Source organism: Bos taurus, chromosome X (assembly GCF_002263795.3).
Source record: "Bos taurus isolate L1 Dominette 01449 registration number 42190680 breed Hereford chromosome X, ARS-UCD2.0, whole genome shotgun sequence".
Taxonomy (NCBI): domain Eukaryota; kingdom Metazoa; phylum Chordata; class Mammalia; order Artiodactyla; family Bovidae; genus Bos; species Bos taurus.
This window is the reverse complement of record NC_037357.1, coordinates 56,531,301-56,555,013: the sequence shown is the minus strand read 5'-3', so window position 1 is coordinate 56,555,013 and position 23,713 is coordinate 56,531,301. Positions and strand designations below refer to the sequence as shown.

The window sequence follows — 23,713 nt, the reverse complement described above, 5'->3', positions numbered from 1 at the left end:
TTTCTTCCTTAAATAGTTTATATTTAGATCCATAACAATGATAGCACTAGAGCTTTAAAAAAAATTAGCAATTAGAGTGCTGTAATTTTCAACTCCTAGCTCAGTATATTTTCCATGATTTGATTTTTTTTATTTTTACCAGTATTATTTATTACTATTTTTTTTTTTACTTTACAATATTGTATTGGTTTTGCCATACATCAACATGAATCCACCACAGGCGTACATATGTTCCCCAATCCTGAACCCCCCTCCCACCTCCCTCCCCATACCATCCCTCTGGGTCATCCTAGTGCACCAGCCCCAAGCTTCCTGTATCCTGCATCGAACCTGGACTGGGGATTCATGGGATGATTTGGGAGAATGGCATACATGATTTGATTTTTTAAAAACTGGAACGTTTTTCTAAGAGTGGTTTCCATCACTTGCCTTTTAACCTTGACTTACTGGTATTATACTTATACTATCAAACTGAATCTCCCAGGAACCTAACAACAGGGGGAAAGAAAAGTTGGATCCACTCACCATGTGGAGGACCCCATGACCACCTCCCAGTAGTGGCAACCGCTGTCAATGAATATATTTCCTGCTGCCCCATAGCACCCAGTGCCACTAAATCTCTCTGGAGTATGGCTCTTCTTCAGAGAGCTTTCTTCCTTCTCCATCTGCAATCCATCATTGGAAATCTTCAACTTCTTGTGAGTCATTTTGGGATCCAGTTTAAAGGGTTGGCCTGAAACATAAAGTAGAAAAAAAAAAAAAAGAAAATGCACGAGAAAGTATGTACGAATTCTCTCCTGTTTCTGCAGGACCATCACTATCAGAGGAACCTCGACATAATGATCATTCTTGAGTCAGTGAAAGCTGACTGGTGTTTGGATTATATGAAAGAAGCAGGACAGAAGCCACTGTTTTCTACAAAATAAAAATAAGCTGTCCCCCCTTCATAGACTATCAAGTTAAAAGGGGCTCTCAAGGTCTCCTATTCTCAAATAACTTTTGTACTTTGCTTTATTTCAGTGGATGGTTTGGGATTTGAACAGATTTTAGGGGAAGGAGTATTTCAGGTAAGGCAAAGTGAGGGGATAGATGAGATAATTGCTGCTTGGTGGCAGAACAAAACACCTGAGAATAACTCAACTACAGGACAAATTGTTTTGCCCTGTAATTACTGGGATGTAAATAACATCTAATAGCTCACTTTGTTAGAGTGATTGTTGCATCATCAATAATTAGAGAAAATATCTGTTGTGTAGGATCATTCCCAAGAAAGAATTCCTTAAAGTCATATGACAAAAGTAGTTAGTTACTAGGAGCCAACAGCTGGGTATGGCAAGAGCTGTATAATACAAAACACATCTGACAGACACCGTTGGTCAATGTAACACCCACCCACTACTTTTTTTTCTCTTACCTGCTTTTACTGTAGAGGCAAGAAAAGCTAAATACTCAAGCTCCTAGCCTCCCTTGCTGCTAGGGGTGACTAAGAAGATAGAAGCAGAAGTCAGATGGGGTGGAGGAAACTTCTGGGAAAATGCCTACATTCTTGGTAAAAGGGATAGTCATTGAATGTACCAGTGTTTTCCCCCTTATTTCTATCTTGAAAAGAAATGTCATTTGGAGGTTGCAGTGGGTAGGTTGGGACCATGTAGCAATAAGCCAACACATAAAAGGAGGCGGGGTCTTGGTCTTTTATGACATGCACCAGCCCTGAACTGCCTACCTTTGAGCTTCTTGCTATATGAAAGAGAGAAAAAAATACTATTTGTTTAAGCTGCTCACAAATAATATTTGACAAGCTAAATTAGATGGATTTTCCTGTCAAAAAGCATTCCTAACAGGTTTGGCTTCTCTGAAGGAGAATTTTACCAGAATATTACAAACAGTACTCTTTTACTCAGTTGCACCCCAAGTATGAAGGCAGAATGCAGAGAAAAATCTTCACTGGACTTTCCTGGTGGGCCAGTGATTAAGAATCTGCCTGCCAAGGCAGGGGACATGGGTTCGATCCCTGGTCTGGGAAGATTCCACATACCGTGGGGCAGCTAAGCCTGCGAGCCACAACTACTGAGCCTGCATGTTGCAACCAGTGAAGCCCACGCGCCTAGAGCCTGTACTCTGCAACTAGAGAAGCCACTATGACGAGAAGCCCGTGCATGGCAACTAGAGAGTAGCCCCAGCTTGCCACAACTAGAGAAAGCCCACATGCAGCAATGAACACCCAGCACAGTCAAAAATAAACAGACAAAAAAACTCTTCACTAATATCCTCCCAAGCCATCAGCTGTTTTCTGTATATCTCTGTGTCCACATACCTCCCAGGGGCACAAACAACCCCCCTGGCCCAAAGCACAGACTCCAACAGCAAAGCTTCTCTACTTGGTGCCTCTGCCCTCTTACACTGCTGTAGGAGGTGCCAGCGTCAGGCTAAGAGTACTCGCTGCTTAGGAGGGCAAAGCTACTGTCTCCTTTTGCGATCACCACAACGTACTGTTTGTTTTGAGTCGGGTAGGTTCACTGTTCCGGCTGCCTGCTTGGTTTATGGCTTTAACAATGAAGATGTAGCGTGTTCCACTCTGCAGTCCGTGGACTGTGTAATGGTTCTGTTTGATGTTGGGCACGATCATCCAGCTATCCACAGAATTATACAGGCCTATAATGTGGGGAAAGCAAGGATGTTAATGTAAAAAAGGCAGGATGAGAAGCATACTGAGTATTCATCACAAGCCCCCCAAAGCAAATTTCATTTTGTTTTGAGTCGTGGAAGACATAGGGAGATGAATCCCCTCTGCTTCTTTTCTCCCACAGAGCTAAGCTTATGCCAGGCTTCTTGCCTCTGGTAATTGAATGTAACCACTAGTGAAAAGTTACTTCAATTTTCTGCCAAAGAATACAGGGGAAACTTCTACACAAAATCACAGAATCACATCTTTCATAGCATCTCTAGATCTTCACCCCAAAGGTTCAATCCTCTGAGATCTGAGTCTGACCCTTGAATGGGTAGAGCAGAACAGAATAACAAGGAATCTCAGAGCCAAAAGGCCAACTAGACACCATATTTCCCTCATTGTACAAATAGGAAACTAAGAGAGAAGGAAAGTGACTTGCCCAAGGCCACAGAGAGCTGAGAGTGGCACTGAGAGTAGAACCCTGGTCTCTTTAACCTAGTCCAGTGTTCTCTCCACTACACTGCTCCACAATTCATGGAGCAAACAATGTTCCTTTGTCACTGCAAGGCAGCAAATCTTTCAAGGCTTATGATTCAGCTCTCCCACACCATTCTCACCCTTGCTTCTAATCTTGGTGGGCTCCAAGGTGTCATAGGGAAGCCAAGGAGATGACATGATAGTCAAAGTAAAATAGCATCTCCTTACTTCACAGTACTTATTTTACCCCTCCCTGTTTCTGATTCCAATACTCTTTTGAGGTTGGGCAGTCCAGGAACAAATTTGTTTTCTGGAACCTTCTTCCCTCCCAAGTAGGGAAAGGGATCAGAGATCTAGGTTTCTGCTTTTGAAACTCTTTAGACCATAAACATTGACTTAAACAGAGAAAAATATACATAATTAAAAACATGTATTTAGCTAAATTTTGATAAAAGAGGGATCGACATTCCAGTCTGTGAATTTACACTTATCTCTTCTGTTATCTGCTTTTCACTTTAACACTTTTTAACCATAATTCTACCAGAGGATGGAAAAGAAAGGGCAGAGAAAATGGCTGGTGGATTTAGTTATTTCTATGCAGCTTTAGTAAAGATTAAAAATGAAATAATGATAATCGATTTGAGAAAGATATGATCAGGAAGGTTTTGTAATTAACTTTGGGGGAAGTAGAAGTCTAAATTAAAACTAGAAAAAGAAGCATAATGGAGTACAAACAGATATGCTATAGAAAGAAGAATAATTGGTGGCAATGTTCATTGATTCTCATGAAATGCCAATAAGGATGAGGGCCAGAAAGAAAATGTTGGAGGGCTTGACTGCCAGTGTATCAATGCACAGTATGAGTCATAAAATACATATTAAATTTTAACAGTAGGAGGGAAATATATGATCTTTCAGGTATACTTATACCAATACAAAACAAAAAATCAAAAGAGAAAACAATCTTCACAATGAAGTATTATGCAGCTATGAAACAAGAAGGTGGGAGATTTCTATGAACTGATAATGGAATGATTTCCAAGATATACTGCTAATTTTCAAAATAAAATTACAAAAGAGTATAAGTAGTATGCTACCTTTTTCATGCAAGAAAGAAAGGCAAATTAGAAAACCTACATTATTTGCTTAGATTTACAAAGCAATAATAACAACAGGAAAGAAAAATCAGAAAATAATGAAGCTGGTTACGTACAAGGGATGGGGGTAGGGGAAGAGGATTAAAAGAATGCAAGAGAGAATGACACTTCTCTGAGTATACCTTTTTTTTTTTTTTCACGCCTTTCCCTTTCAGAAATAATGTTTTAGAAATTTAAAACATTTAAATGACACCAATATGAATGGTAAGAGTGGGGTCTAAAACTGAAAGCAAACAAACCAAATGAAGCCACCTGCATTTCAAATGTCAACAATCACAGAAAAGGGCAAGAAGAGAACTGTCAACAGATGCTCCAGTATTGTTTGTTTTTGTAGCGGTATGGGCAACACCATTCTGAAACTACTTCAGATATGCTATGGGATTGAGTAAATGAGTATATGTGTTGATGCTATTGGGAGCCAGGGTTCTCACCGTGGAAGTAGGAACATCCAAGTGTGAAATGGGGGGGCGGCAAGAAAGAACCTGTGGGGATGGGCTGGAGATATTGGTATGAACTCGTTATTTCTAAAATGTGTATGAGTATGTGCATACACGTGTATGCATACACGTGTATGCACATACACAGGTGGGTACATGTGTATGTGGGTACGTATATTATGTGTGAATATGTATATGTACATGGGTGTATTGTGTGTGTATTTTCTAGTACCCAGGTCTTGGTCTCTAATAACATCCTGGGATGTAAATGGACCAGGGTTCCTTGGAAAAATGGCTGATTTCAAGGCTGGAGCAGGGTATGGTCTAAAATGAGCCAATAACCTTTTGTTATGTTGCAAAGTAAGGAAGTGCTCAAGAAAATGATGGGAGAATATAAGGACTCAGGAGTCAGCTTAAAAAGCTCCAACTGGCTAAATTTGGGCGATCTGAGCACCAAAATAAGTAAGGGCAGTAAAGAATTACAAACGAATGAAAAAATAGAATTCATGAGTCCATACTGAGAAGTAAAAATATAAACAAATGAAGGATGAGACTTTGCTTACAGTAAAATGCAGAGTGGCAACTTGTAAATGTGGGATGGGATGCTCACTTGGAAAAATCATTATTTTGCCATCATCAGAGTAAAGTTTGGATCAGGCGAGAATTATTGATTGATGCTAAAAGAGGGATGGAAGTAGGATGGATTTGATGAGGAAGCAGGATATTTTTATGGCCTTAAAGTATCACTGCACAGATTGATTATTAGTTGCAAAGGGAAAACTAGTAACTATGCAGAGAAGAAATCAGATAACACCTTTGATCAGGTGATCAAAATCAGCATCACCAGTGAAGGGCATGTACACATTGTCTCCTGATGTGATATCCTAAGGAGAACACATCACTTACGTGATGGAAGCCAAAAATGCATAATCTGAATACAATCATGAGGAAACATCAGATACACTCAAGGAACAGCATAATAAACAAACAAAAGGGAACTTTAAAAAAGAATAACAATGTCATTAAAGACAAAGAAAGGCTGAAGAAATGCTCCAAATTAAAGGATGCTACAAATATGACAATTAAGTCCAGTACCTGATTCTAGACTATATAGGACAATATCGGGTTCTATATGTCATAAAATATATTATTGGGTCAATGGTCAAGACTGGAATATGAATGGTGGATTAGTTAAAAGCACTGCATCAACATCATATCTGTTAAAGTTAATAACTGTACTGTGGATACATAAGAGAATTTCTTTATTCTTAGGAAACACATACTGAAGAATTTAGGAGTGAAAAGCTATGATGTATGTAATTTACTCTTAAATGGTTCAGAAAAAAACATAGTAATAGAGAATGTTAGCAAATGATAAAGGAAATGGGATAAAGTATTAACAATAGGTGAATCTGGGTGAAGAGTGTATGGGTGTTCTTTGTGCTAGTCTTGCACACTTTTCAGTAATTTTGAAATCATTTCTAACTTTTAAAAAGGTAAATATATTATCCTCTGGGTATCACTGAGACTTAGTGAGATGGGATTTATCACTTATTTATGGTAATGGAAATATACACCTTGTTCAAAAGGAAAAGACCACAATATGGAAATCCATGAACCTGTGTGTAAATGGGCATAGAGAGCATTTGCATGAGAACAAGACTGAGGGGAAATAGAAGTTAATCTTTGTGACTGTATGTTACAGACTGCCTGGCAGCCAGAAGCTTTAGCCAGTTGCTTTTATAATACAAAATGCAAAACTGAAACAGAGGAAAGAAATACAGTAATGGGGAAGACTATTATCCAAACATCTGTTGGAATTTTCATTCAGCCAACAGTATCATCTGAAACACTATTGGCCTATGTCCATTTCAAATCTTACATAAAGTGGGAAGAAAGTTCAAAATAAAGGAGAAAAGCTGAAAAAAATAAAGAGAACTATTTCTCCAGACAAAATTCTAACCAAAACAAGGAAGAAATTTCTGGTTAAAGAAAATGTGGAGTTTTACTATTTTAAGATTCTTCATATAAATGGTATCATGTAGTATTTGTCCTTCTGTGTCTGGCTTATTTCACTTAGCACAATGCCCTCCAGGTTCATCCATGGACCTGCATGTGGCAGGATTTCCTTCTTTTTAAAGGCTTAATAATATTCCATTTTATGTATATACCACATTTTCTTTATCCATTCATCTGTTGATGGACAAGTTTTTATATGTCAATCACACCTTAATAAAGTGGTTTTTAAAAGAGAAAATGTAGGAAAACCTCAAGGGAAAGTGGCTCTCACAAATAGAGTTCAGTCAACAGTGGCAGGCCAGACCAGCATGTAGGACTGGAATCTTCATGAATATTTATTCTGAGTAAAATAGTTTCAACTTATCTGCCCATTGCCATCCAAAATTTTGCTTCAGGGTTCTGCCTTTGTCCCTGTCTTATTCCACTTTTCTATCAATGATCAAAGGAGGAAGACATAGAAGGCAGGCTGGGAGGGAAGGTAAATATATTGGGAGGCAGGAACTCCCCCCAAAAAATTTAGCTGGCTGGGTAAGGAGTCAGAACTAATCAGATAAAAATGTCCCTAGGAATAAATTCAAGATGTTGTATTTCAGTGTAAACACTCAGTTGTATAGGAATGGGATTTTGAGTGCCTAGGGATTTCAGCTTACTATATGTTCAGTCAACACAATAGTCAGTGTGGCTACTAGAAAAAAAGGTATAGGGTAAGGGGATATCAGCTAATACACAAAAGCAATAATTCAGCTATCCTCTGTGGACTAGGACTAATTGGTAGCTAGTTTAATTCAAGGGGCATTAAGCTTGAAGTCCGAAAAGCTTGGGTTCAAATCATGATTCCCTCAGTTTGTAGCTCTGTGATCTTGGACAACTCATTCAACTTGAGCCTCGATTTCTATGTCTATAATTTTATAATTATAAAATAATTAATATCATCTATTTCATAAGGCTAAGGGAGAAGTCATGAGGACCAAATGAGATAACATATATGGGAGTGTCTGTAAATGGAAACACATACATATGTAAATTACTATTATTATTATTCACTAGGAGGAAGTCTTGGGCCTTTTATAAGGAAGCACTGACAATTATTTATAGCTGCACAACTGAATGGGCTATTTTGCTAGAATTTGGCTATCCATTACTGGAAATGTTTGAGCAGAGACAGAACAACCACCTACAAGGTATCTGGTATAAGGGAAGAAGATTTGACTAGATGACTTCTTAGGTCCCTTCTAATTCTAAAATGCTATGATCTTATCACTATTAAGAATTATCCTTTAAGCTCTTCTTTACAAAGGACTATCTATCCTTGAAAATAGAGGTAACAGCGTTTTGGTCTTTGTCACTTCTTAGACTTTTTCTCAACTCCCAGGAGACCACTGCTCTCCCCATATCAGGAAAGAAAGAAAAGCTCAGTTACTGGCTTTAAGACTTTCCAGAGCAGGAGAAGCCACTGTAAACATGTGTGTTGGGGAGGCCTTAGCATTTTGCAGCTTCACAACCTGAACAAACACCCAGGAATGCAGCTACCAGGGCCAAGTGGCTTAGGCTGGAGCTGCACGAGGCAAGTGTTTTTTTTAGAGTTGGACCCCAAATGTCCTCTCACCTCCCCACCCCGCCATGTGGCCCTAAATTGTCACAGGATGGGAAAAGGAAGCCTTTCAGGAGGGTTTCATCAGAAAAACTCCTTCACACAGGTCTGTGAAGTCAGACACAGAAGCACAAACACAAGATAAAAAGAAAATACTAATTTGCAGCTATGCAGATGCAACCTTAGTGTGTAAGTTGGTTCCAATCTTGAATTCAGCTTTAATTTTGCTTTCACTTCCATTTTCTCCAGCAGGTTGAGGGGAACTTGCAGCTTGAGTTAAGGTCCTATGTCTTGTTCCAATTCATCAGAAGATAAAACCATAACATGTGAGCTAAATGACTGCTTTCAGAACATCTTTCATTTGGTGGCTCACTGATGCATTTGTATATTTGGTGTAATTTTTGGAGGAAACGGAGAAGGGATAGAGGGAAGAGTGACAGAGGCAGGAGGCTTGTCACTTATTCAGTGATAAAAATGGGTACAGTAAAGGAAGCAGTAGTCTTTGAATGTAATGTTTTTTACCATGATAATGAAGTGGAAGAACAGTCAAGAAGAGAGATGTTCACACACATAGAATCAGCAATGATTGTGACTTAACTACTCAGGAACGAACTCTGAGCTGTGTTCTGATTTCAGAGAGTGGAGTGACATGGATTAACTCAAGAAAGGCTAAGGATTACATAAACAAATGGGAGTGGCCCCAGTGACTGCACAGCAAGGAAATACACAACTTGCTTGTTACCCATCATTAAGGTCTTTGCAATGTGCTGGGGGAGATTGCACTGTCTACACAACACTATACTACACAACCTAGCATGTCTTACAAACACTTGCCTCGTGGCGCCCCGGCCAATCTTGAGCAGCTTACTGCTTCCTTACATTTCCTTATCTCTGGCCACAGGCCCCAACTACACCATGACTTACTGATGAAGTTAGCCTGGCCAGTGAATATGGTGTACTGAAGCTCATAGGAGCTGATGCTGAACTCATCATCCGAGATCCAGTGGACCGTAATGGTGTCATGGGAGGCAGTACAGAGTTCCTCTCGGATAGATGGTGGGTTGGGGGCTGTAACGAAAGGTGGAAAAGAAGGTAAGGAAAACATACTCTCTGTTCTAGCATTTTAAAATTGTTACTCTTGCTAACCAACCCAACATCTCCTGGAAAGGAGGTTTTCTTAAAAAGAAGCTTTAGATTGCACATACCACACAACCTGAAGTCAAGTGCTGAGACCTCAAGTTCCCCTAACCACTTTTGTTTTAATGATATAGGGATATTAGGCAAAGATCTAAGCCTAAGTTACTCAGTAGACCCACTGGCTACTCGGCCTGCACTAACACATACGTAGCTATTAGAGCAACGTAGTCATGTGTTTCCTTATTATGTGGCCTTCAATCTATTTCTTTTTATTTCAAAATAAGTTGTATTATATATTGGCAGTATTAATAGGGATTTTGTGCAAATTAATATGAGTTTCCTCATCTGTAAAATGATGATAATTAATGATAATTACCTCACAGATTCCTTGTAAGGAACATGATGTAAAATTAATATATAGTGTCTGGCTTAAAGGAGATGCTCCATCAATGACACCTATTTTAATATAGTAACAAAGATAACTACAAACACAAAGCTATTGTGTGTGTACATTTCCTCATGAAATGATCATTCAAACATCCTGAAGGCAGTCAGTATTTTTAACAGACAGGTTGTTGCCCTCATTTTCTAAAATTCTCTCTGCAAGTCAGATATTTCTTACATTTTTCTTTCTATTCTGCTAATTCTTAAATTTTCTTACAAGCATTTGGGTGGTACCTGTACCCATGTGAGAAATTCTCTAATATTCTTTAATTACTACCCAAGTTCTACCCCTATAACAGGCGACGTTATATTACTGACAGGCTCGTAAGGAGAAAACCATCAGCAACTTTTTGTTTTTTACCTTTAAGTAGGGATGATGTGTATACTTATTCTGTCCTTGGAAATATTTGACAAATAATTTCTATTTTATGTTACATGAATTAAAATATATTCTATCTAAAAAGATATATGTATCATTTTAAAGATTATAAAGGCATTTTTATAATATTGTCCTTTTCAGATTATTTTAAAGTAAAAGCCTACCAAAAGAAAAGGACTAAAATGGAAGGGAAAGCACAGTATTTTCACACCTGTTAAATAATCTAGCCCCTCCAGCAGTTTCTTTTCTCTGGAAAAATCTAAAGCAAAGTTTTCAAAGGCATCATTAAAATTGATGTCTGGAATCAGAACTTGAGAAGATGCAGTTGCCATAGCGACCCTGAAAGAGAGAAAAGTGCATCAATATGTATCAAAATAGATTAGCAACCTTTATCCAATGTTTGACTTCTGGTTTAACAAGGTGAAGATAAATGACTGGTAGGACTTGATTAAAATGAAAAATATCATATCTGTCCTTTTCCAATGGAAAGCATTTAAATTTTAATAATCAGGAACCAATTAAGGGTTATACCATATTTATTCACATATGTTCACTCCTCAAACACACTCCCCCATCCTGTCTTAATTTGAAGAAGTAAATACAGGATTTTTTTCCCTCTGCATCATTTTCCATCTGGCAGGCAGCATCAAAACTAGACCTCTGAAAGCTTGGTTACAGCAGTTTGAGAGATTTTTTTTCTCCCCCTCTTTTTTTTTTTTTAATGTTAATCAACAACCCAGCATGCTAGGGCTTGGTTAAAATCTTCCCCTAAATACTATATTTTGTTTGATCTTTTATAACATTTACATTTAATTTTATTGCTCTCTAGTTATATAATGCTATGCTAGTTTTATCTCCCTAACTAATTGTAAGAGTCTCAAAAGCAGGATCCGCATTTTATACCATGGTCCCTAACACAGTGTTGGACACATAGTGAATAAGTAATTATTGAATGACTAACAACACCACCACAAATGGTAACTTTCACTGGGCATTCAGTATGTATAAGACACCATGCATGCACTTTACACACATTATCTAAGTTACTCCTTACCATAACCCTGTGTAGCAAATGTTATTTCCATTTTGTAAATGAGACATAGTAAGGTTAAGGAACTTGCTCAAGGTCACACAATGGTCAGAAAAAAAGAAATATAACTGAACCCATGTTCATTGGATTCTAAACTCTATACTTAACCATGTAGACAGTTACTTTAAAAAAAAAAATTAAGGTATATTTTTACATACCTCAGCAATTCTCAAAAATTTTTCCACATCAGAATTATCTCTGAGCTTTGATTGAAACATACATATTTAGGCCCTGTGCCTGACCTGAATCAGAGCCAGTGAGAATTCTTGAGCATGCAAATAACAGTATGGAAAGAAACATTAACTTGGCAACAATATGCACCTTAGAGTGGAGAGAAGAGACACTGAATGTAGGACGACCAGAGAGGAAACTTGTATGGTGAACTAGTTTTAAGGGGATGAGGAGTTAAACAAATACATCTCCTCATGCACGGATACCCTGTTACACATCTACGACAATAGCTTTTGGCTGTTTCTGAAAATAGAGATGTTGCGGGAATAAATTTCAGGCCAGGATAAACAAGTGAAAGACTAATGTAATGAGAGCCCCTGAAGCATTTTAGGCAGAGGAGTGATGAGTGCAATTTTATATTTCAAGAACACTACTCCAGCTGCAGTGGATGGGCTGGAGGGGGTCAAAACCAGAGGCAGATCAGGTTTTTCAGTTGTCTGGGAATGAGCAGAAAGTAAAGTGGTGACAGAAGAAGTATAGACAAATAAAACAGAAAGTTAATTCATAAACATGAAAATGAATAGCCAACAAATATATTTAAAATCCCAACTACATGAGAAATCAAAGAAATGTAAAGTAAAATGAGATAGCATTTATAATTATAAATAAATGCATCATAGCAGCTTTTCATGTCTCTATTAAATAAGCCTACATATTTTTATTAGGACTGAAAATGATTCAGATTTTGGAGGCCAAATTTAGCATTACATGTGAAAATAGGTTCAAATGTAAATATTCTTTGATATTACAGTTCTAATTCATAAAAATTTTTTAGTCTATGAGTTTGGTTTTAATTCTTAAGCCTTATGATCACATAATTTACAAAGTTTGTGCTGCTGGTATATCTCCTCTAATTTAATCCTTCTAACTGAATTGGCTAAAGCACCATTACTAATCACACATATACAGCAGTTTTACAGTTGTATGTTGTTTTTGGATAGCTGTTTAAAAGACAATTCTGAATTACAACTTGGTCTGACTTAGTAAAGCAAAGTTTGCTACTGTATCTTGTCACGCTGAATTTTAAAAACAACTGACCTTATAGATTATCTATAAAAATGGATAATCTATAAAGAGCTTAAATATTCTTTATTTAGCATTATATATAAACCACACTAAAATGCCTTTCATTAACTAAAGGGCAACATTTTAGATACAGAGAATTTTAATTAAATTGGCATGTACTGTGCTTAGTCACTCAGTCGTGTCCAACTCTTTGTGACCCCATAAACTGGAGCCTGCCAGGCTTCTCTGTTCATGGGATTCTCCAGGCAAGAATACTGGAGAGGTTTGCCATGTCCTCCTCCAGGGGATCTTCCTAGCCCAGGGATAGAACCCAGGTCTCCCACATTGCAGGCAGATTCTTTACCATCTGAGCCACCAGGGAAGCCCAAGAATACTGGAGTGGGTAGCCTATCCCTTCTCCAGGGGAATCTTCCTGACCCAGGAATCAACCTGAGGTTTCCTGCATTGCAGGCAGATTCTTTACCAGCTGAGCTGTCAGTCATTAGTAAGGGGGAAGGAAAAGCTCTCTCAGTTAAAATTTTATTTTAACTGAAGTCCTGGTTCTTAATACATAACAATGATTAATTGTGAGGAAGAATTTCAGACCCTGTGAGAGAGACCAGTGAGAAAGATATTTAGGTTATGTAGATTATTCTCAAGCCATACCAGAGTTAGCTATCTATTCCACCTACCACAGAGGCTATACTTGAGCCCATGAAAATAAGATTTAGATATAGAGACCTAGGAATCATCAACAGCTAGATGGTAAACAAAACCCTAGGAACTACAAGTCTGCAACAGGGAGAATATGCAATAAGAAAAGAAAACAGCTTAAGACAGAAACACAAAGAACAACAGCATTAAGGGGATAGGTCAAGGAAGAGTTGCTCTAAAGGCAAATGAAACCAGATATGGAGAGGGAAAACCAGGAGTGTTCTCAAGCTAAGGGCAGAGAAATTTCAAGTAAAAATGGTCAGTAGGGACAAATGCTAAGAGACCAAGCAAGATGAAACAGTAAGATAAAACAAAGAAATGTCTATTACAATTCAGCAACAAGTTATTCATCAGGTGACCCTGAAAAGAATACTTTCAGTAGTGTGGCAGTGGCAGAAGACATTTCAGGGAGTTGAAGACTGAGTGGGCATGATAACATACAGTGGTCTAAATATGTTTTATCTCTGCTCTCATGAAATTCCACTTAAATGACAGTCAAAGGGGAAAAAAAAAAAAAAAAACACCGTGAACCCACAAAGACAAAGGGGATGGAAAAAGAGATGCAAGTAAGATATTGTCAACAAATGTTTGGAAACTAGAAAGGGAATGGATGAGTGGTAACCAACCACAGAGCAGAGAAAGCTGGATCAAGAAGGCAACAAGATGAAGCTGATTTAATGTCACAGACAGTTGAAGGTTTGCATGAGAAACAGCTACACTGTCAGATCCACTCAACCAGAGACTATGCCTCTCTCATCCTGATGCCAAACTAAAAGCAGTCTTAAAACCCTTTCCCTGCTGGGCTCCTGGAATAGTGGCAGTCAGACTTGTACCCTTCATTGCTCCCCTCACTCCCAGAAGCAGGAGATTGGTGGGTTCCTTCCAGGGCTAACTAAGCCAAGAGAAAACACCTACAGAACTAACACATACGGGGTCCACTCAATAAAAATCTAACATCCCGCCTTAAAATCCTATAGCAAAGCTCACCAAGCAACAAAATGTTCTCATTCTCTCAGATATTCCAATCACCTTTTAGTGCTTAAATTCAAAAAGGCAGCGAAAAGCTCCCCAAACATTTAGGGAAAGACAGAAACTAACAGAGAAATGGAACATGGAGGAAACCAAGACAATGCAGTTTAGAAGACATTTTTAATGATCATTAATATCATCAGGAAGATAATACAGTAAGTCCCCTATACAAACCTTCAAGTTGCGAACTTTCAAACATGTGAATGTAAGTTCCATCAGCGTCAGGTGTGAGTGAAACTGTAGCTTGCCCTCCATCTCTATTGCTGACAATCCTTCAGCCCTAACATCTCCCACCTCCTCTCCCTCTTCCAGTCAGTAACTCTTACCTGTTCACTTGATGCCAGCCCCTGTATGCCAGCTGTTGTACTGTTCTACTGTACTTCTCAAGGTACTGTACTATAAGATTAAAAATTCTTTGTTTTTTTGTTTCTATGTATTATTTATGTGGAAAGTATCACAAACCTACTACAGTATAGTACTGTGTAGCCAATTATGTCGGAGAAGACAATGGCACCCCACTCCAATACTCTTGCCTGGAAAATCCCATGGACGGAAGAGCCTGGTAGGCTACAGTCTATGGATTCGCTCAGAGTCGGACACGACTGGGCAACTTCACTTTCACTTTTCACTTTCATGCATTGGAGAAGGAAATGGCAACCCACTCCAGTGTTCTTGCCTGGAGAATCCCAGGGACGGGGGAGCCTGGTGGGCTGCCGTCTCAGGGGTCGCACAGAGTCGGATACGACTGAAGTGACTTAGCAGCAGCAGCAGCAACAGCCAATATGTTAGTTGGGTACCTAGGCTAACTTTGTTGGATGTACAATTTGGACTTATGAACATGCTCTCAGATTGGAACTCATTCGTATGTAGGGGACTTATTGAAGTTTGTATACATAAAGCAAGGACAGAATGGTAAAAAAAGAAGCAAGGATCAAGAAAGAGGTCTTATTAATAAAAATATGAATCCTTAAATTAAAAATGTAATAGAAGCATTGAATGAAAAATAAAGGAAACATCTTAGACCTAGAAGATAAAGTCACGGAAAGTAGTGAAGAACAAAAGTTAAAATTTTACATAACCTCCTGCTCATTTTGCCTCTGTAACTCAGCTTGCTCCTTGCAAAGTCTGGATCACTTAGGTCATGTAGTCTCAGAAAGTGGGGACTTACAATACTAGGAACTGGAGCTTATCTCACTCACCCTTGTCCAGATCTTTGCAATTGCTCAGCCCCTGAAAACCTGCTTAATCATGCCTGTCTGTGGAAAGGTCAGGCATCCCCCTCCCCATCTTGACTCCTGTTCCCATGCACAGGAAACCCCTTAGTTTAAACCAGCCTATTAGCAGCTAGTGTTGCCCACTAGTCTGTCTATAAAAACTCTGGAACCCATTTGTTCGGGGCTCAGAGCTTGGCAATGGCAACCCACTCCAGTGTTCTTGCCTGGAGAATCCCAGGGACAGAGGAGCCTAGTGGGCTGCCGTCTGTGGGGTCGCACAGAGTCGGACACGACTGAAGTGACTTAGCAGCAGCAGCAGCAGCTTGGAGTGTTAACTCCTCTGGGCCCGCTGATGTAATAAACCTGAATTCTCCAGCTCTCTGAGTGTGGTGCTTGGTTTCTTGATTACTGGTTTCTGCCACATTTCTGGAGGCCCCAGTGAGATTCCAACCACACCAGCTGCCAGACTGGTGGCTCGGTCGGGCTGGAGTGAAGGAAGCCACTTCAAGTGGAATTGAGTGGAGAGACAAACAAGGAGGTGCACCATCTGACGGTATTTTGGGTTCTCTTTTGCACAGGCGTTCTGACTCTCCAGATGGCCAAGCCCTGACTGGACTCATTGGCGGGACAGACCAACACACCAGGAATGGCCATAGGATCAGGTAAGGCCCTGGGGCCAGTCCCCAGGCAGGTACTACCCCAACAGGTAGAAGAGGAGACTGATCACCTCCTTGGAGCTCCCAGGAAGGGAGCATCAGATAGGGAACTCAGGAGAAGAGAGGCATTGTGATAGCCTCTGGATGATTGCGAGTGCATGATTGCTGATTAAATGGAGTGAGAGAAATTTTTCATTTTGGAAACTGCAAAACCAATTCTTTTTGCATATGTAATTAAAAACAACTAGCTTGTTAAAAGGCCTGCCTAGGAAAAAACTTAAAGTTAACACTTTCCATGTCCTTGAAATACACAGCCCACTCACTTTGCCTGAGATCTCAGCCTTGGGCAAACTAGAACTTCAAGCAAAGAAAAAAAAAAGGGGGTCAAAGAGATATTTTAAATCTCAAACAGAAAACTATAAGATCTCTGTCAGTCTGTCTGTCTGGATTTATGTATGTCTCAGTGTATGTCTTTGTTTTTTTCTGATATTGCTGAAGTTGTAAATGAGTTCTAATTTAATTGGCCTAAAGAAAAGTAAGTGCTTACAAATCAAACAATTATAAATACAAGAAAAATTAACCTAAATAAATGTCAGATTCATGAAAACCGGGAAATATTCAATATTAAATATCTAGTATTAATGTCTGTTTGCTAATCTAATAAGGAAGATGTATGTTTTTAATAAAGAAGATATAAAAATAAAATTACATTTATAAAGGAAAAAGAAAGTAGATCTGACTTACAGGTGGCTGTTACAGAAAGTTTGTGGAAAGTGGACCCTGAAAAAAAGTTTTGTGCAAGTTTAAAATAAATTTAATTAAGTTTACCTAAATGAGTTTAAAGTAAGCTGGTGCAAAAACTTGAATTTTGCCTTTCTCTCTGATAAGAGGACATACTTTCTTCAGATGGTAAACTGCTTTTAATGATAGATTTATGTTTCTTTACCTCTTAATTGATCTGTTTTACATTTACCTTTGAAATCTTTTGTTAACTTTGGCTAAGTGAATAACCATTATTTCACAGTAACTTATATGATCCTACCTGACTGAGTGTTATAAACCCTTTTGACATTTATTGACAAAACTTCCTAAATAACTTGACTTCTAGCTAACTTTGGGATGCTTCAGAGGGCCCCTGAGACATCCCAAAGAGCTATTAAGCTACCTTGGTTTACTGGACATGTTAAATTACATGGGAAGTACTTTAAAGGGATGAGAAATCTTTTCAGGTTAAAATGTATGGTTGATGTTACAAATATTGATATCCTAAAATTGTGTAAAATTCATATAGATCTGATATGCCCTGATAAAATATGGTCAATTATAATTCTAGTTATCATATTAAAGTGTTACATATCACAACAATGACCAGGTTTCTTGGTCAATTGCAATTAGTCAGATTTAAAACATGCCTTCTATGGTTTTACTCTCATGCTTTAGAAGAATACTGCTAGTTCTTCAAAATTTATGGAAAAGACTTTCTAAGATTAAGCAGATAAACAAATTTTGTTATTAACAGTAAGCTGGTACCAGACTAGAATTTGGTCTTCTCTCTGTTTAGAGAACAAAGTTTTCTTAGAATGCAGCTTTTGATAACAGATTATGATTGTCTTTGCCTTTAAGTGATTTATATTTGTTCTTAAAATCTTTTTGTTACTTTGGTGAAGTAAAAAAACATTATTTACGATTATGGTACATGTAGACAAAGTTCATTCTGCTTCTACAAAAAAGTAACCCCTCACAGTTAGACTTTTGCTATCTTGATGTCCTTAAAACATGGCAATAGTCTGCTCCTAAATCAGGGAATTAAAAATGGATAAACAACAGCTAAAAATCCAAGAGCCAGGGCTATGGGAAAACCAAGATGGCCACTTGGCTTTTCCCGGCTCCCTGACAGACCTCATTTTTATTTGATGGGCTAAAGCCTTCCCTGGCTACAGTGTTATGTCCTCACAATGAGTTCTCCAAAAAAAAAACATGTTTCACTGAATATTAAGTTCTAGTTTTGTTAATTAAGGTCTGTGCTTACTAAGACTCACTTCTGAGATAGTTCCTTGTTATGTTATAGTGCTATGTTATATTGTTAATATGTTATATGTTAATGTTTTATATGATAATGTTATATGTTAATATATTATATATAGTATATATATGTAATATTAGTTATATTGTTATGTTATGTAATGTTATATAAAGATGATGCTGTGAAGGTGCTGCACTCAATATGCCAGCAAATTTGGAAAACTCAGCAGTGGCCACAGGACTGGAAAAGGTCAGTTTTCATTCCAATCCCTAAGAAAGGCGATGCCAAAGAATGCTCAAACTACCGCACAATTGCACTTATCTCACACACTAGCAAAGTAATGTTCAAAATTATCTAAGCCAGGCTTCAACAATAAGTGAACCATTAATTTCCAGATGCTCAATCTGGTTTTAGAAAAGGCAGAGGAACCAGAAATCAAATTGCCAACATCTGCTGGATCATCAAAAAAGCAAGAGAGTTCCAGAAAACATCTATTTCTGCTTTAATGACTATGCCAAAGCCTTTGACTGTGTGGATCACAATAAACTGTGGAAAATTCTTAAAGAGATGGGAATACCAGACCACCTGACCTGCCTCTTGAGAAATCTGTATGCAGGTCAAGAAGCAACAGTCAGAACTGGACATGGAACAACAGACTGGTTCCAAATAGGAAAATATGTCAAGGCTGAATATTGTCCCCCTGTTTATTTAACTTATATGCAGAGTACATCATGAGAAACGCTAGGCTGGATGAAGCACAAGCTGGAATCAAGATTGCTGGAATATCAATAACCTCAGATATGCAGATGACACCACCCTTAAGGCAGAAAGTGAAGAACTAAAGAGCCTCTTCAAAGTATAAGAGGAGAGTGAAAAAGTTGGCTTAAAGCTCAACATTCAGAAAACAAAGATCATGGCATCTGGTCCCATCACTTCATGGCAAATAGATGGAGAAACAGTGGCTGATTTTATTTTGGGGGGCTCCAAAATCACTGCAGATGGTGATTGCAGTCATGAAATTAAAAGATGCTTACTCCTTGGAAGGAAAGTTATGACCAACCTAGACAACATATTAAAAAGCAGAGATATTACTTTGCCAACAAAGGTCTGTCTAGTCAAGGCTATAGTTTTTCCAGTGGTCATGTATGGATGTGAGAGTTGGACTGTGAAGAAAGCTGAGCGCCGAAGAATTGATGCTTTTGAACTGTGGTGTTGGAGAAGACTCTTGAGAGTCCCTTGGACTGCAAGGAGATCCAACCAGTCCATTCTAAAGGAGATCAGTCCTGGGTGTTCATTGGAAGGAATGATGCTGAAGCTGAAACTCCAATACTTTGGCCACCTCATGCAAAGAGTTGACTCATTTGAAAAGACCCTGATGCTGGGAAAGATTCAGGGCAGGAGGAGAAGGGGACGACAGAGGATGAGATGGTTGGATGGCATCACTGACTCAGTGAGCATGAGTTTGAGTGAACTCTGGGAATTGGTGATGGACAGGGAGTTGGTGATGGACAGGGAGTTGATGATGGACAGGGAGTTGGCGATGGACAGGGAGTTGGTGATGGACAGGGAGGTGATGGACTGCATGCTGCAGTCCATGGAGTCCCAAAGAGTTGGACACAACTGAGCGACTGAACTGAACTGATGTTATATTGCTAAAAGGTTTAATTAAGTTATTTAAAAAGATACTCTAAGATTGTTTCTAAAGCTTATCTCAGTAACCAATCTTTGGATAAAGGTCAGATGCTCCATGATGTACAACCAGGAGATGAACACTTGGCTATAATCATTTAACTGACTCAGATGACCTGGGATATACCGGGCTATACCCAATGAAAGTTCTTGACTTAAATTCTTGTTTGCAACCTTACTAATAACCGCTAGCTATATTATTTTCTATGTAGCCTGCTTCAGAAGATTATTTCTTGCATTACCAAATGTATGACTGAGCCTGTGATAAAATGCTGATATGCAGTTCCATATGAGATCAAGAATTGTAATAGTAATAGTGTAATTGTAATTGTAATAGTGTAACTCTAGATATGGGAAGAAGCAACAAGAGGAAATATTTTCCTGGACCAAGAGGCTAGTAAGACAGGTATGGTCCAGAGACTTTCACTACTTACAAGGCCTGGATAGTGACAACACACATTGAGTGGCCTCTCAATGGAATCCTTGTTAGACCTGGGAATGAGCCCTCCCAGCACCGTGGGACACAATGACCATGAAATGCCCCCAAAACATGGTCAAATATATGGCTATGAAGGGGCCCTGCTGACTGAAAGTTGGCCCGTGCCAGCTGCCTCTACAAAGATTAAATCATGACCACTCTAAGATGTTGACCTTCAACACCACCTTAAAAGGAGTTCAGGGTGGAGACAAAAAATAAGACACTCTGTGCTCTGGGAAAAACAAAAACAAAACAAAACAAAACAGGCCTTCAGATAGATATTTTCAGTAAAGATTTTTATGAGTCCAAATTCTTGCATCTTCTCATACTTAGAGAAACACTAATGTCACGAATCAATGCCTGGACCTGGTTCTCCTGGCTAGCCCCCCAGCAGCTTTTCTACATCTATTAATCTTTGGGCCATATATCTTTAATTTTCTTGTTAGGTTTGTTTCTCCAAGTAGTAGTACAACAAGAATATCCCCTGGCCAACACCCAGACAGTGCTAGAATGCTGCCTTATCATTCTGTGGGCTCTCATCTCCCTCTGTAAATGCACCCTGAGGTCCTCAGGCTATTCTCCCTTTGAGATCTTATATGGGAGACCACCCCCAGTGATAAAAATAAAAGCTCAAGGGAGACCACCAACAACTAGCTGACCTGGAGATGTCCTGACACCTTTCAGCCCTGGAAAAGTCTTCTGCCATATTGCCCGAGAAACCTTAGAAAGGACACCCATTCCTTTGGGCAAGTGGGTTCATCCCTATCAGCCAGGAGATGATGTATGGGTTAAAGATTAGATTAAAAAAAAAAAAACAAAAAAACACTTCAGCCAGTTTGGACAGGCCCTCACACAGTTATCCTGGCAACTCCTACTGCTGTTAGTTATACGTGTCATCCCTTGGATCCACCACACCAGAGTCAAGAAGACAGCTACTTCCTGTGATGAGAACACCTGGAAAGCAGTTTAGGACCCCAAAAACCTCCTCAAGGTCCAGTTCCAAAGACAACGGCCCTCACCCATGAAGGACACTGAGCCCTGCTCTAGTTACTCTGGAAGCTGACTAGTCAACACACAGCAGAAGTATGACAAAACCAATACAATATTGTAAAGGAAAAAAAAAAAAAGAAGCTTGAAGATTCTTCATCCTTGCTCCAGCCACACACACTCCAGCAGCTGACTGGTCAACGCACGGCAGAAGCTTGAGGATTCGGCTATCAAAATATCGATGGATTTTCATTGTCAATGCTGGCCTCTATCCCTAATTGGTATTATTGCTGTGCTCTTTGCTACAGGACCAACTAGTTACAGGACCAACTAGACTCCTTGGCTGAGGTAGTTTTACAGAATAGGAGAGGGCTAGACCTACTGACAGCTGAAAAGGGAGGACTCTTCCTCTTCTTGAATGAAGAATGCTGCTTTTATGTAAACCAATCAGAAATAGTCAGGGACATGGCCCAACAGCTAAGGGAACAAATCATGAAAAGGAGAGAGAAACTAGCTAATTCCTGGGATGATTGAAACAATATCTGGATGTCACGAGCTGGGCATCGTGGTTTCTCCCTTTAATAGGTCCTCTCTTCATGCTCTTTGCAGTGCTCTTGTTTGGCCCTTGTATTCCCAATGCAATTACCCAGTTCATAACCTCATGGATTGAATCCATAATGTTATAAGTGGTAATAGCTCAATATAGCTCCCTAAATGATAGGGAGCTCTGAATGTCTTACCAAAACATGAGATGATGCTTTCTACAAGTGCTAGAAGCATTGAGAGGGGAGAATGAAGAGGAAAAGTTAAAATTTTACATAACCTGCTTGTTCTGCCTATGTAACTCAGCTTGTTCCTTGCAAAGTCTGGATCACTTAGGTCACGTACTCTCAGAAAGTGGGGACTTATAATACTAGGAACTGGAGCTTATCTTGCTCACCCTTGTCCTGCTCTTTGCAATTGCCCTGCCCCCGCAAACCTGCTTAATTATGCCTGTATGTGTAAAGGTCAGGCATCCCCCTCCCCATCTTGACTCCTGTTCCCATACACATGAAACCCCCTTAGTTTAAACCAGCCTATTAGCAGCTAGTGTTGCCCACTAATCTGTCTATAAAAACTCTAGAACCCCTTTGTTCGGGGCTCAGAGGTTAGAGTGTTAACTCTTCTGGGCCCGCCAGTGTAATAAACCTGAATTCTCCAACTCTCCGAGTGTGGTGCTTGGTTTCTCAATTACTGGTTTCTGCAACTGTAGAAGAAAAGATTTCTTAAAATTAGAGGGAAAATCTAGGGTGTCCGAAATCTGGCTCATAAGAGTTCCAGAAAGAGAAAAGGGAGAAGAGGAGGAAGCCATTGGCAAATAATAAAAGACAAATTCCTAGAACTAGAAGTCAATAGTCTTCAAATTGGAAAGACTCACTTAGTGCCCAACAAAAATGAATAATAAAAGACTCACACCAAGACATACATTGGTGAAATTTCAGGAAAAGTGGCTTAAAGATAAGACCTTCAAAGCTTCAGATATTAAAATATATGTCACATTCAAAAGATCCGAAATCAAAAAACTAGTGGACTTCTCAACACAACGTGGAAGCTAGGAGACAATAGAGCCATGGCTTTCAAAAATAAGGAAATGTTTTTCCGATCTTTCAATTTAGAAAACAAATTTAAAATATTCTTTAAACAATAAATTCTCAAAAATGTATTTCCCTTGTACTCTTTCTTAGGAAGCTAAGGGAAAATTTGTTCCAGAAAAATTAAGGTAATAAAATGTACATGAAGGGGCAATCAGGTGGTATCTGATGGAGTCCCTAAGTAAGAACACAGCTGAGAAATCAAGGAGACTAAGCTGGTTGAAGTTCTCAGGGCATATGACTAGAGAGGACAATGCACAGAGAGAATTCTGAGAACTGGAAAGGGCTTTTGCCCCTAGTATTCAACAAAATACTGATCAACACATGCATGTGGGGGAAGTGTCCAATGCCAGAGAAAGAGCCATCCAAAAGAATTAGAGGGGACGAATACTAATGCTTACACAGGCCCAGGAATAGTGTATGTTCCCACTGGCCAGACCAGGAAATCTCATGATTCATGGGGCACTTGTTAAAGTACTCAGAAGGGTCTTGCCTCAGTAGTGGGGAAAAACTTCCCCTGACTAAATACTGCTTTGATCACACCCAACAAATTTTCAAAGCAAGACCTGAAAGGAACAAGCTATTTTCAAGTAATTTAACTGTGTCCCAGAACAAAGTTTAGGAATATTTATAGGAATACAAAAATACACAGCATCC

At 39.1% G+C, this 23,713-nt stretch overlaps 1 protein-coding gene across 4 annotated transcripts in view; it reads right to left on the bottom strand.

The window, feature by feature from the left end:
- The window catches only part of MID2 (midline 2), a 108,446-nt gene that overhangs the window by 5,220 nt on the left and 79,513 nt on the right, over nt 1-23,713 (bottom strand). For all 4 annotated transcript variants that reach the window (XM_059883661.1, XM_059883663.1, XM_059883664.1 and 1 more), the window contains exons 6-9: nt 10,521-10,648; nt 9,274-9,417; nt 2,491-2,652; nt 526-733 (exon numbers count right to left, since the gene is read on the bottom strand). In XM_059883661.1, coding sequence (XP_059739644.1) covers nt 526-733; nt 2,491-2,652; nt 9,274-9,417; nt 10,521-10,648 — 642 coding nt within the window. The remainder of the gene's footprint in view (nt 1-525; nt 734-2,490; nt 2,653-9,273; nt 9,418-10,520; nt 10,649-23,713) is intronic.